General features: G+C 46.9%; 1 protein-coding gene across 1 annotated transcript in view; it reads left to right on the top strand.

The window, feature by feature from the left end:
* Positions 1-15455, top strand: part of RCN2 (reticulocalbin 2) — a 176898-nt gene that overhangs the window by 149570 nt on the left and 11873 nt on the right. Inside the window, exon 7 of the mRNA XM_086921907.1 lies at positions 1599-1741. Within this exon, the coding sequence (XP_086778033.1) occupies positions 1599-1741 (143 nt within the window). The remainder of the gene's footprint in view (positions 1-1598; positions 1742-15455) is intronic.

The raw sequence follows: 15455 nt of genomic DNA, 5'->3' as shown, positions 1-15455 counted from the left end.
TTAGATTGCTACTTGGAAGCCCTGGTAGGTGCATCCTATTATTTGACATTATGATATACTAAACCAGGGTGCAGAGGCAGAGAATGCGGGTACTGACCTACCTACCCATGAGATCTGTACATGTGGATACGTGCCTCCAGTAATAATCCTCAGAATGGTGTAACGTCAGTGAAATAGCCCACCCTTTGTTGATGGCAGAGAGGTGGGTTGGTGGAAAGGTGCCTACAGTGTAGTTCCCTAGGGTGGTGTCAGACCGATAAAGTGACTGCTGCAAATTGCATATTGCATATAGCGGGGTAAGAGCAAGGATCCAAGAGGCAGTATCGGCCAGGCAGAGAAACAGCAAGGATTTCAGAATGTAGATGAGACATACCTTTCCAGTGATGACTTTTGGAATGATCGAGTCCTGAGGGTAGCCCACCCTTTCATGAGCACTTCAGTTGTATTAGTGGTATCTCTAGTGGTGGTGTGGTGCAAGGTGTCGGGTTTTAACTAAAGAAGCAGGGATGTTCACAAAAGCATTGAAGACTGTGGTAACAAACTCCTTTGATCAGATTAGACAATAAGTCAAGAAGTGGCACCGGAAAGATGGACCATCAGGCAGATCTGCAAGCCTAAGAAGGTAGTTGATTGTTTTCCTATTTGAAAGACTTTTATGTATCAGCTTGCTTAATGGGCACTGGCATGTTAATGTAAGGAATATTAAGATGTAAATGTAAGGAGTTTTAATGAACATTTATTACAAAGTCAAACATTTCATTCTTTTGTCATCTACATTGGTGTCATTCCAGTACTGAATTCCATAGAAACCACTTTTTAAACCACTTTTCCTGGCAAATCCTCCCCTAATAATGTACACCCCAACCTATAGGACTGTCCCAAGTTGCCTCTTTTTCACCAGTTTCCTGATCTTCCATGGTTTCTGTGACCACTTAACTTTCCCTTTAACTCTGACTGTGTAGCTGATCCCAGATTGTGTTTTGGGGTTACCCCCTCCCCCTTAGCTGAGTAACTATAAATACGTCCCACTTAGATTATTTGTATGATAATGTGTCTCAGACATATATCTTGATCATCTGGTCTGGATCTAGCCCTCCCTGACTTATGATGGACCCCACCGATCTACACTAAGCTTTCTTGAGACTTGTTTACAGATAACGATTGCCTTAAATGTAGTTTTTGGTTTTGCAAAGCATCCTGAATGAGTGATCTCCCCACTGATTTATTACAAGTGTGTTTGTCTGGAGTAATCGGTGTGTACGTTTTCAAAACTGGGGGCGATTTCACGAGTCTTTACCCAGTAGCTCAAGAAATATACATTTTGATATTGCAGCTAGGCTATTCAGCCATCTACACTCAACTGGATTCTTTTAGCAACAATATCAGTTTGAAGAAAAAATATCCCAGGTTCTCAGCAATAAAAAAATATGACTCTGGGATGCTGAAGAGTCAGAAAAACTAAATATGTTTAAGACATGAAACCACAGAACGTAAATTATCTTTATCTAGTTATGAGGGAAATCCAACTCTATTAGTAAAATGAATAGAAATAATTTTCTCTTTACAACATTTAATCTGTCGTTCTTTTTCTGTTTTAGAAGCAAAGGATGACCCAGAATGGATCCTTGTTGAGAAGGACCGATTTGAAAATGATTATGACAAAGATGGTGATGGGCAACTGAACCCTGAAGAGCTACTGTCTTGGATAGTTCCCAATAACGAGGGTATCGCACAAGAAGAGGTACTGTATGAGATAATTATCCATAGGTCATCACAGTAAATTTCAGGAATTGCCAAATTAACATAAACTTGAAAGTAGGGAAAGTAAAAATATTTGATTGTGGTTAATAAGTAATCAGTAAAATAAAAGGTTGAGAAAAATCTATAAAACAAAAAAAAATAGTGTTAACCATATCCTTTGGGCAAAGTAAAAGCAACGAGTAACTGCAAGTTGATAAAGAAAACAGCAGGTCTCTCTATTCAAATATACTATATTTTTCACAAAGAAGATGGGAAAATCCTATATAATCATCAGACTTTGTGTGTTCTCAAAATTGTTAACTAATGCTATAGTAAAATGAGAAGGGAAACAAAGCAATTAAAACCGCTTAGTGTAACACTGCTTGAACCAAAGACCAAAGGCTGTTTCATTAGATAACATTTTCCTAACTTGATCTACGTTCTCTTTTCAAAATACAGACCAAAAATCCCTAAGCAGCAACACGTTTTTTTCTTTGATGTCTTCAGGTACCCACGTTCTAAAAGTGTACAGTGCCATAAACCTCACAAAATTAAGGAGTCTGGGGATACTATTTGATGCTGATATCACTTTGGCTCCTCGTCTCAATTTAGTGGCAAATGGCTGCTCTGTCTTCCAAAAATGCCCCCTCTTCTTGACACTGACCACAGAGTTGAGCTGATGTAAGCCATTTTCCTGACTCTCCTTGACCACTGAATTATCATGAAGTCTGACTTCTCCAATAATGGAATTGCAGGCTTAAAAGACTTTGGCGCAAAGCAGCCTCGATGAACCTGAACCTTCGTAAGTGGGACCACAACCAATCTGCCCTTAAAGCTCTCCAGTGGTTGCCAGGATTAAAATTCATGTTAAGTTCCCTGTCCACTATGCTTACTGTTCTAAAGTTGTGTTATACCTGCAGAAACTGGCCATTTTTATGCAGCAGCAGAGCCCTCCAGTCAAGATCTGTACAAGGACCCAGACAGGAATACTTTCAGCCTACACTTGAAATCTGAATCCAGTCAAATGTGACTCACATAAACGTCTGAAAACGGAACTATTCAAATTGGCCTTTAATTGAACTTAGCAATGAACATGGGTTGAAAATTGGACATTTCCTTCCATCTCCTTCTTTTTCTGAAGAGAACAAAAAGTTACATACTTAAGTTAACAAATACAACTCACAAAATCTTAATTTAAATTCACAGATGTGCCTGTACTTTATCTTGGGATTTCCAACTTCAAAATAAGTAGCTGTACATTTAAACATGCTTTATTAGTAGGGACCTTCTTGGTCAATGTATTTTTTTCCTTTTATTCAGGGAAATAGGGTACAAAGAATTGCAAGTGGGAAAATCAACTGACCTAATGATTGCATTAAAATGAGAGATCACTGGAGCTTGTGTTGTTGGGTAGCGTTCAGGCCAAAAGCCTGCCTGAAGAGATCCTTGATATGGGTCTGTCGGAACTTTAAGAACTTGTCTCTGGTGCAGAGGGGAAATTAGGTGAGTTTCAGAGGGACAGCCTTGAAACACGAAATAACCTACCTCTAAACGTTTATATTTTACTGGATGTAAGAGCAGTGGGTTTTGAGTGCCTAACCTGAGGTGATAAATTTCTGAGTTATGATTAAGGCCTTATGCACAAAAGACTTTGTTGTAAAATTGTCCTTCTTTGGGATTCATTTAAGAGACTTCATTGCAGGACTGTGTTTTCTGTGCCATCTCGCCAGTGATTATTCAAGCTTTATAGTTTTTCGTGCTTTCATATTTGATCTTCATCTCAACAGGAAGACCTATAATCTGTTACTATCGTCCCATCTTTTGTTATTTTTCTGACGTTTCCAAAAGTATTAGTGTGCTAGGGAATTACATCCCCTCTGAAAACTGCAGGCTTTAAACCGTGCCAAGACTGCCGGAAATAGATGTTGACTGTCCTGCACGCGATTTGTCTTGACAGTTTGGACTCCAGTCATGAGCTTTGCGTCGTGAATTGTGCGCCCTATTGCACCCAAAGATGATCCGGGACTATCGTCAAACATAAGAAGCAGCACAGGTGTTGCTCACTTTTCAGGTTGTGGGTCAGGTCTCGTTCACACGGTCGTTTCCACCAACGATCCATTTCTTGCCCGAAATCTTTGAGTAACTCGAAGTTCAAGCCCAAACTCAAATAGACACAGCTGGACTCGCCCCATCCCACCACCCATGCTTAGAGTAGAAGACCTGAGGGTGTAAACATTGCACTTTTTCAAAGTTCAGAGTTTCAGAACTGCTTTGTAAGCTGGTCTGTCAAGCTCACATTTTCCTGGACCATCGTCGACCATGCAGTATATAGTGACCTTGAAGCAGGCCGTGCTACATATCTTTAGAGTTATAAAGTGTGTGCCTTTGAGCCCCACAGACGCAAAGGCGCCTCCAGTGAAATTACCACCAGTGGGCCTTACTTGGAGTTGTATGGTTCCTTGAAATCCATTACCAGGTCCACAAAGACTCTGATACAGGCTTCTACACTGGCCCAGGGATCCACGCCAGTTCCTGTAACACTGGCGCTAATATCGACTCAACCTGTACCAGTGGAAGTCCCAGCAGTGCTGATGTTTGAACCAACGTCAGCCTGCGATTGACCGATGGTGTGCCACAAGATCACAAATGCCCAACTGGTATTCATGCATCCTCACTCTAACCCAGTGCCTCTGTTGTAGCTCAACTATTAGCAGAGACTCCATTCTCTTTTTGGCTCTAACTTCGACCCTTTAAAAGATACACATAGGGTGCCCCAGAACTAATATGATGGTGATGGATTTCTCCCCCTTCACTATACTGATGATGAACTATTGTTAGATTGAAAAAATGTCAGTGGATTAGGCACCTCCCCTTAAACAGAACTTGACTTGCACACAGGCAACCTAAAGTGCCTTGTTTGCAGCAGTGGTCCAGAGGGCAACTAAGGTGCTAGATCTGCACTTGCTCCCCATTGAGACACAAACAGATGTTGCTGGAGCACTTGCTACCACTTAATGCTGTACTCATTGATGCCTTCATTGCTACATGGTCCTATCCTTGTTCATGCCCACCTGGTTTTGGTTTAAGAGTCAAGGAGGAGAAACAGGGAGCTCTTATAATTAGACCTAAACAACCTAAAAAATAATTGTAGTGCATTCCCCCATACACCAACAAACCAAAAAGCATAAATAGACAATATTTGAGGTTCAAATGTAGGGTTTCCTTATGGTGATGGCAGCTTCGATAAGATTTCTTCCTTTAATGCCAATGATTAAACAGAGTGTTAGAAACAACACAGGACTAGTTCTGTTTCCAAACATTCATGATATTTTTATTCTGCAGTCAGACAATTTTTGAAATATAGAAAAAAAGAACATCTTCCTGGTTGCCAACCACGAAGCAGAGTCCTTGAATGGCAGAGTGGATGAAGTGAGTAGGTGTTGTTTGGCAGTTCATTAGTGGCGTCTCTATTCCTAGTTGTTCAAGGTGTCTTTGACCACTGGGGTAGAATCCTGACTAGATCTACTTGTCATCATAAGAAACGTGTACTGTAAGTAATTTTGTGCACTGGGGCTTCCTTCAAGGCACTCTTTAGAAGACACATTCCACCTGGACTGGAGAGAAAAACTCCTGTACACCTTCCCACTGATGTCTCCCTTGCTTTAGGCTCCAACGAACAACAGTACATTCCAGGCCCAAGTCATCTTGATTGTCCCAAAGTGCGCCAGGAGAGTGTAGTACCTAGAACTTCTGAAATATCATAGCACTGAAAGACAAAGTTGTTAGTCTTGTGTATCAAATGTCAGCACTCTGACAGAAGCAGAAGGGAGAAAAAAGGAACCTAATTTGCTTGCTTGTCTCCGGGCCAGGGAGAACCTGGCCTGTCAGTTTGTGCTGGACTGTTTCCATGAGGAGAAGGGTCAAGACTGATTTGCATATAGCTGGGTCTGAACTAGGGTGGCGAAGTGAGCAGAAGAACAATGATGGATTTAACCCAGATCGAATAGTGACTGGGGTTGAGGGTTTGAAAAGTTTCAGCGCTCCGCCCATCATCTTATTGTGTTTGCTCTGTTCCTTAGGATATACCATTTCCATATAAAGCTCACAACAGCTTTATCAAACTTCTTAATTCAATCAGTAACTATAAAATAATTCCATGGAACACAGCCAACTGTGCAATCCAGTTATATATGATTGTTTCTCAACATAACAATTATGAAAGAAAGCATGAATTATTACCTGCTATGTAATGAGAAATAGACCAGCATGTTTACTTCAGTAAAAAGCAATCAGACTCTCTCACATTGCTTTTTCTGTCGAGCGCACAAGCTATCCTTTCCTGTTTGCCATAGCAGAATTTTTTTTTCATGCTCTACATCCCGCGACAGAACACAAGTGGTTAACTATGACCAAGACATAACAAATAAGCTATTATCCAGGAGTTCTTCTCCCAGTTTGGTGCTAATCAACGTTTGCCGTCATTGTCACAAAGACATGATCGGCACATACCATTCGTCATATACAATATGTAAGAGATACGGATTAATTAAGTCATAAGGTGCACAGACGCATGCACATTTTTTCCGAAAATAGATTTGCTTATTCATATCTGCTTAAGAGTCTCTCCCCAATTTAGCTAACTCGTTTTGTCTCTTGAAAGAGACTTCTTCAGGGCTACAAAATTTAGACAATACATACATAATCAAAATCAATTACAAAAATCCCTTTCCACTCAAACTGCCAATCCATGTGATTGATGCATGTCGTACTGTCAAGTAATGATTCGATTAATATCCTACAAACAATATACTCGCTGTGCACATCTCATTGTTTACCAATTCAATTTACCCAATGCGAAACCATATCCCAGTTTAACTCCTGAACTGCGCCGAACGTTCCGCGCTAGTGCGGAACGTTCTATTGCGCGGGCGGGGCCCGACGGCCAATGGACGTGCGCAGCACTCCAAAGGTAGTGCACGCGACGGCCGTTGTAATGTTTTCATATATGGCATGCATCTCAAAACACATCCACACACAAAAGATATTTTATGATTAGACCAACAGTGATATTCAATTCAGGTTTTGCTCATACCCATAAAATTAAGGTGCACAATACCAGTCATTCCCAAATACATTGGACAAAGAATGGTGTATCCAATCAATTTAAACGTAATGTACCTTGATGTTCATATTGGCACCTGTGTCAATTGTTGGTTACGAAAGCCTTGTACGTTCTTAGCCTAAAAGCCGAAGTTTGGTAGCCAATCAAAAAAGTCCAAATATTTGTTTTATGACCTTTGTCAGTTGTTGATAAATTTATGATCACTAAAACGAAAATTATTGTGGGTCATTTTTCAAGGGGAGACGTCAATAGTTCTTTAAAACCAAATATTGATTAGTGTACTTCATGTCGTTATGTATTATAAAGTCCAACCCATGTCGGCGTCAGAATCTATCAAGAGTATGAAGAGGAGAAAGCAATTACATCTTCCAACACAACCTCTCTTCTACATCCCTATTTCTCAAAATATTTGATAAACACTGATTTTATGGTTTGTTCCTATTCTTGCAATGCTGCATGCCACCACGTTACATTTTCTAAGACACACATCATTAATTCATAAATTACAATTGTACCCCAAGGGTAACACACTTGTTAGTTTATGAATGTTCTGTTAAAGGGATTTCCCCATGCCCATATTGAATGAGCGGCCCAAGTGATAATTTACGGCTGCTCCGGAAATATATATATTTTTTTAAAAGAGGGGCCAGCCAATACGATTCCAATTAAAGGAAACTATTGCTACATCACGCGTTCCACGCAGGCACAAGTGGATATGATCAACCAATATCATTCATTTGCATCCTAGTTCAATATTTACAATGGGTATACTGTTGGTATTTGTATTGTGCTCCTATAATTGGCACCCACATTACTTTATACAGGGTACCATCAAAACATTGCCTGTTCGATAACAAGAGTCCCTCAATGCATTAAAAGATCCATACATTCTCCAACGGTTTGTTTGTTGCTGTATCCATTTGAATTGAACTGAATTACTGCCCCAAATTTGTACCCCTTCAGCAAATCATAGCATGTACAGTACCACCTCAGGCCCGTCTGTCTTGTTAATAAATAAACACCCTGTATTGTCCCCCTAAGTTGCATAGTAACCATACATCCGTAGTGCAAGACCTGTCAATATACCCATAAGTCCCTTCAACCATTGCTTGATGCACAAGTACATGTGTCTAAACAAACAAAATCCCCCTTCTTACCATGCGTGTAGAATGTGGCCAGTCGGGCAGAAAAGGCAAATTCAAAAATTCGTGCTCAAGTGAAAGGGCGGAGTTTAAAACCCGAACAATTACGGGTATCTGTGGAGTATGCAGGTGTAAGCTGTATTTAAGTTGTGTTAATAGCCACCATCTTAACCAATGCAATTTAAAGATCCATGCACATTGCATTGGATAAAAATAGTCATGTCAGATTGTCCCCAATATATTAATAATAGATATTTAAAGATAGAAAACAACTATATTGAATATGGAACTACACCCAGGGTTGCTATATGAAGTGATGTCAAAATGCGAACTCCATATCCGTTAGGTTCGGGCATGTTGGTAAGGGTATCTGAAAGAAACAGGTTAGTGTTAGATTCCTTACCTTAGAATATCCCCAGGCGTCAGACTGGATCCGGAAAGTTTGCGTAGCAGAAGCCCTGCGCGTCCGTAGGCGTTGTCTGCGGCTCTGCATCCGTCGTTGGCGTCGTTGGTGCCGGGATGACGTCGTCGGAATACTTAGACGCCGCCCTCGCGCGCTGACGTCAGTTCTTCTTTTTTTCCGCGCCAGCAAGCGCAGATCCGGAAAAAGCAGTACTTCTTAGTCACTTTTTGACTAACTTTTTCGAGTCGGTAGACTCTCTGTGCTGATAGGGATGCCCGGGTTCAAACCCTGTGCTGATTGTAACCGCCTGATGTCGGTTATCGACCCCCACCATCGGTGCCTGTATTGCCTTGGGGCTGACCACGATGACAAGTTGTGCCCCGACTGCCGGGCCTTGACGTGGAAGGCTAGGCAGGAGCTGTCCCCGTAAGCGGCTCGAGCTCCGGCAGTCGGCCCCGCGCCGTTCGCGGTCCCGGTCGAGGAGGAGGTCGAAGGACCGGTCGTAGGGCCACAGTCATCGCAACTCGGCGAGTCTACACCATTCGCGGGCTCCAAGTCCTCCGTTAAGAGGCACAAGAAGTTGAAGAGACGACATCCCTCTTCCGAATCCCCCTGATGCTTGCGCGATGCGGCCGGGGGTTCGGGCGACACCGCCCACGCGGCTCCGCTGGAGCCGCAGGGCAGCTCCGTACCCACCGGTCCCTGGCCTGAATGTGACGCCGGAGGAGATCGATGCCTTCCTCATGGCCATGAGGTCGCTCTCTCTTCTGTCTGGTCCCGCTGTGGTGCCTTTGGGCCCCGCGGCCCCGACTAGGAGCCCAAGCGGGCCGGGGAGTTCGGCCCCAGCGCCGTCAGGTGCTTCGGCCCCGTCGACGACTTCGGTCCCAACGCCGCAGGGCCCCGCTCGGTTCGGATCTGGGTCGCCGCTGGTCGACCTTACGACCCCTCCGCCGGCCCCCAGGGTGTCGCCCTCAACGCCGTCCCTGGACGACGTCATCCCCGGTCCCTCCTTCGGTCCGGATCCGACGCCGGACCGGCGTCGCTCGACACCGCATTCGACGCTGAGAGAAGAGCAATTCTTCTATGTTCCGGCCCCATCCTTTGCACCAGACTATCAGGAGATGGGAGGTGAGGAGGATTGGGAGGGGTCTGAGGACCCTCTGGCACAGGAATGCCAGTCGTATCAGGACTTGGCAGTTGAGCTAGAGCTGGACACTTCGCCTGGCACTGGATTTGTCTCCCCTCCTACCGTGGCTACGGAGGAGGGGGCTGCTTACATCGTGGTGTTGACAAGGGCGGCCAAGGCCTTGGCTCTTGACCTCCCCCTCACGGCCGTGAGGACTAACCTCCTCACCAAGGTCCTCCAACCGCAGGCATGCTCTTCGGAGCCTCTTCTGCTGTTTAATGAGGCCCTTACTGACGTTTTGTTGGGCACCTGGTCCAAGCCCGCTACAGGCCCCCTTGTAGATCGGAACGTGGCCAGACGCCACCGCCCGGCCCCGGGCGAACCGAGCTTCTTGTCCACCCACCCCACCCCGAGAGCCTGGTTATCCAGGCCTCTAACTCCCAGACCGCATTCCCGACTGCCCCTCCTGATCGGGAATCCAAAAGGTATGACCAGTTCGGTAAGAAGCTGTTCTCCTCACTTAGTTTGGGGTTGCGGTCGGTCAACACCGCTTGCCTTTTGGGCCGTTACACCCACTCTCTGTGGGACATAGTTGCGGACGTGCTGCCAGACTGCTTGGAGGAGGCCCGGTCAAAACGTGCTCAAGCCCTTATGGAAGGGTGAGATGCAGCACGGTACTCTATTTCATGTGGGCTGGATACCACGGACTCGCTATGCAGCGCGGTTTCCACGATGGTGGCGGTTCGCCGCCGCGCCTAGCTGAGGTCCGCCAACTTCTCGGCTGATGTCCAGAACACACTCATGGACATGCCATTTGATGGCCGTCACCTCTTTGGCGACAAGGCAAACAGTGCGCTTGAGCGTTTCAAGGACTCCAGGGCTATGGCCAAGTCCTTGGGCCTGTCGGGCCAGTGCCAGCAAACTTCTGCCTTTCGCTCCTTTCGTGGCCAAGGAAGGGGCGCGCCCTCACGTCCTGCCAGCCACGGGCCGCAGACTACCATCCAGCGCGGCGGCGGCCGTGGTAACCGCCGTGGCGGTGCCAGGGGACAGCAGCGAGGCCAGTCCACATCCACCCCCAGTATCCGCCTCAAAGCCTTCCTAGTCCGAGCTTTCAGGCCCATTTGACGCCAGTGGGGGGCAGGGTTCGCCATCACCTCCTCCACTGGTGCACTATCACATCGGACAGGTGGGTGCTGCAAATCGTCTGAAGGGGCTACTCCCTCCCCTTCGCGCAACCCCTCCAGCCATGCCACCGCAGTACCACCGCGTGTCGGGGGATCACTTGCAACTTCTGCAAGAGGAAGTTACGGCCCTCTTGGCCAAGGGGGCCATCGAGCGCGTTCGGGGGCCAGAAGTAGGATGTGGTTGTTACTCCCACTACTTTCTGGTTCCCAAGAAGGGCAAAAGGGGCCTGCCCCCTATCTTGGACCTGCAGAACATCAACAGCTTCCTCTGGAAGGAGAAGTTCAATATGCTGACTTTGGCTCAGTTCTTAGCTGCCCTAGACCCCGGAGACTGGATGGTATCGTTGGACTTGCAGGATGCATATTTTCACATCCCCGTCCTGCCGGCCCACCAGCGTCACCTGCTGTTCATGGTAGGCCAAGAGCACTTTCAGTTTACCGTGCTCCCCTTCGGCCTTACCAGCACCCCTTGGGTGTTCACGAAAGTGATGACGGTGGTCGCAGCTCATCTGCGCAGATTAGGGTTGTCAGTCTTCCCCTATCTCAACGACTGGTTGTTGAAGGTGGGCTTGCCCCAGACAGTTGTCAGCCACCTCCAGACTACGGCCGACCGCCTGCACTTGCTGGGGTTCTCCATCAATGTGCCGAAGTCACAACTGTGTCCCTCTCAGAAGCTCCTCTTCATCAGAGCCGTTCTGGATTCGGAGCAGTTTCAGGTTTATCCAGAAGGAAGACCTTCTGTCGCAGCAGCAGGGGAGGGTCCTCCGCCCGAACCTGTCCAGTCTCCAACTCCATGCGTGGAGATTGAGCGGCGACAGTTGAGGCCATTTGACTTGCCTCCTGAAGACTGTGATGTAATTCTGGCAGCCAGGCGTCCCTCCACCAAATCGGTATGCGCCTGCAGGTGGAACAAATTTGTGGCATGGTGCACAGCAAAGGCTGTGGATCCTCTCTCTGCCCCCCTTTCAAAGGTTTTCTTCTTCCTTCTTTCTCTTGCCCAGCAGGGCTCTGCTCTGGGCACTCTTAAGGGCTACCTCCCTGCCATTCCTGCCTTCTTGAGGCTTCCTGATCAGCCTTCTCTTGTCAAGTCCCCTGTTGTAAATAGATTCTTGAAGGGCATCACTCACGTGTTTCCTCCTGTTACTTTCGTGATGCCTCAGTGGGACTTGAACCTTGTTCTGACTTATTTGATGTGCGCTCCCTTCGAGCCACTTCACAATTGCCCTCTTCGTCTTCTTTCTCTAAAGACTGCATTCCTGGTTGCCATCACCTCTGCCAGGAGAGGGAGTGAGCTCCAGGCTCTATCTTCTAAGCCTCCTTTTCTTTCTGTCCATCCGGACAAAGTTGTTTTAAGAACACGTCCTTCTTTCATGCCCAAGGTGGTTACAGCCTTTCACATCGGGCAGTCCATCACCTTTCCCACCTTCTTTCCACCTCCGCATCCCTCGAAAGAGGAAGAGAGGCTCCACCGTCTGGACCCAAAACATGCGCTCTCATTCTATCTGGACTGCACACGCCAGTTCCGGGTGGACGATCAGCTCTTTGTTGGTTACGTGAGCGCTAAGAAGGGGTGGGCGGTGCACAAACAAACCATTTCTCGATGGGTCGTTTGTGGATAAAGGCTTGTTATTCACTGGTTAAAAAGGAGCCTCCTGTGGGGCTGCATGCCCATTCCACTTGGGCCACAGCAGCTACTACTGCCCTGGGTCGGGGAGTCCCCTTGCAGGACATCTGTCAGGCAGCTATGTGGACCTCGCTGCACACGTTCGCTAGACACTACTGCCTGGACAGCCAAGTCCGGAGAGATGGCTTTTTCTGCCGTTCTGTTCTCCAGGACTTTCTGGTGTGATCATTGGTTCGCAAACCCACTAACCTGTTTCTTTCAGATGCACAAGGTACTTACCTTCGGTAAAAATATATCTGTAAGAAACAGTAGTTAGTGTTGGATTCCTTACCGCCTCACCCATCCTCCCCGTTCTGCGAACCGATATCTAGGGTTAAGGTTCTTCCCTTTGAGGGCCCAAGTTTCATGGCACCAGTGTCGGTTTTTATCATGGCTCTGCGTTCTGGCACGGAAAAGCTGTGTATAAGAACTGACGTCAGCGGCGAGGGCGGCATCTAAGTACTCCGACGACGTCATCCCGGTGCCGATGACGGACCCGCAGACGACGCCTACCGACGCGCAGCGGTACTGCTACGCAAAACTTTCCGGATCCAGTCTGACTCCTGGGGATATTCTAAGGTAAGGAATATAACACTAACTACTGTTTCTTACAGATATATCGTTACCGAAGGTAAGTAACTTGTGCTACAGGTCAATAGATAGGTAAAATAAATGTCCGGTTCTGACATGTTGGTAAAGGTTTCGAATGGGGAGAGCAAGAAACCAAAGAGAAAACAGTTCCCTTTACATCACATTTATCCATTTGAGACCATCGTTGGAAAAGAAGGGCTAACTGTACCATAAAATTCAGATATCTATGATGCAACTGTCAAGATAATTGCAGTCATACTCATGAAATGAAGCAGTGGGCACAATACAAATCATTGTACCCACTTTAACGTCATATTTGTCAGAAAAAAACCACATGTACAAAGAATCCAAAATAACAAACAGACATAATAACAGTAAATATGTCCAACCTGAACACCTTATTTGTCAGGGTGAAGCCATATATAGAGGAAAGGCATAACTCAACTGCCTATTATAGTTAGGACCTATTTTCCATAGGAAATCTGCAGCATTCTATTTGCAATAACTTTGGCGCCGGTTGACAAATCTTCGCGAAATTTTCAAAACTTACGGTCAGCTCCGGTCCGCTCCTATCCTGAAAGTTTGGGGGTGATTCGTCAAGCAGGGGCCGAGAAAAAAGGGGGGTCCCAAAACGCGTTTTCCCCATGTTAATTCCCAAAGGAAATTTTAGACACGGCTACAGCCCGAACTGCTGAACGGAATTACACCAAATTTGGCTAAAAGGTACTGCTTGGCTCAAAGCTACCTTTTTAAAAATGGTGTAAATCCGTTCAGTAGTTTTTGAGAAATTAAGGAATAAAGATAGTGATACCTATGGCCGCAGAGGATCCGCGCATCCTCCGCGCACCATCCCAATCACGAGCTTTATGCTAATTGACTGTCAACACTCCAAACCAGGAAGTGTTGGCAGCCATCTTGTGCCTCTGTAGAGCCGAGGCACAAGAAATCAGTCAAACTAAGGCGCAAAACGCAAAAAGGGGGCAGGGTAGAAACACCCTGACCCCCTAGGCCTGCTTAGGGGTCCCACAAGGACCCCCCGGGCCCAAAAATGTTTTTTTTTTCTTTTTTTAAATTGGCAAAATCTGTGCAGGGTGCATGGATCCTGCAGAGAAAAAAGAAAACGAAGTGCGGACTCCCGTGCTTCGTTAGTATTTAGCCCCAGGGGGCAATATATTTAATGTAATGGGGGGCCCAGAGGGGCCCCCCAACCCCTGGGGACCGCTACCCCCGGGGCTTATCTCAAATATGTGCAGGGGGCCATGTCCCGGGGGTAATATATTTAAGTAATGGGGGGCCCAGAGGGGCCCACAAGCCCCATGGACCGCCACCCCCCCTGGGGCTTTTTAAAAATATGAGGGGGGCGCAGAGCCCCTCTAGCCCTGGGGACCTCCACCCCCGGGGCTTTAATTTTAAAATATTCCTGTGTAGGGGGCTTGAACCCCTCCACACTCCCCGGGGACCACCACTTCCCCGGGGCACTAAGTATTATAATTGGGGCGTCCGTGACGGACCCCCCGGCCCCGGGGAGCACCACCTCACCGGGGCTTTTGTAATGTTGGGAGGGGGGCTGCGCGGCCCTCCTCCTGGAGCCCTGTCATGGCCCTGGGGACCGCCACCCCCCGGGGCCGGCTCCTGCAGTGTCCCGGGGTGCCCACCCCAGGGACACTGTAGGTTGCTATGGTATTTGGAAGACAGAGCAGGTTACCTGCTCTCTCTTCCAAATACCAAAGATGATTGCTTTTCCACATGGGGAGCTGCATCCCCATGTGGAAAAGCAATGCCGACTCCCGCAGGACGTGTGGGGCCAGGGGGACCGTGGGGGGATTGGGGTCCCCAACAGAGAGGGTAAGCCCTGGGGGATGGGGTCCCCGGGGCTATTAGTGGCACGGGAGGGGGGCCACACTAGATAAGTAGCTTCTTGCAAAGCTGCTTCAACAGAGCCAAAAATAAATAGTCAATTGACACTTCCCACGATGTAACTTCCTGTGATATTGCATTTTATGCAAATTAGAGGGGCTTCGCAGGTTCATCTCCTGCCCTGGGCCCACAAATCCTAGAACTGGCCCGGTTGGCGAAAACCATCTTTTGCAAACAATTGATCCAATTCAGGATTTAAAAATCATTACTGAAGCAGATGTCAATATGCATAGGATGATTGCCTTTCTGCCTGCTTCGGTCATAGCTAGAAAGGTGGACATTTCCGTGAAACGGCTACCAGGAATTCAAAACAACTAGGCGGCTGCTCTTTATTGCTCCCTGTCAGACTGCCACGAGTGGAACCTCCAGTAGGATTAATTGCAGCAGGTCTTTGTAAAGTGTGGTCATCTGACTATACAACTATTTGCCAGTATGCAGAACAAAAAAAGCCTGTACTACGCAAGCTGGTACTGGCACCCAGGGTCCAAGCGCAATCTCTTTCTGATGACAAGGTGAATCATCTTCGCATCCACCTTTCCCCCACTTTCCCCCCCATTCCCAGGGTGC

The sequence above is a fragment of the Lissotriton vulgaris genome, chromosome 5 (assembly GCF_964263255.1).
Source record: "Lissotriton vulgaris chromosome 5, aLisVul1.2, whole genome shotgun sequence".
In the NCBI taxonomy this organism is placed as follows: Eukaryota; Metazoa; Chordata; class Amphibia; order Caudata; family Salamandridae; genus Lissotriton; species Lissotriton vulgaris.
Note: the sequence above shows the minus strand (reverse complement) of the source record. Positions and strands in the feature narration are given on the sequence as shown.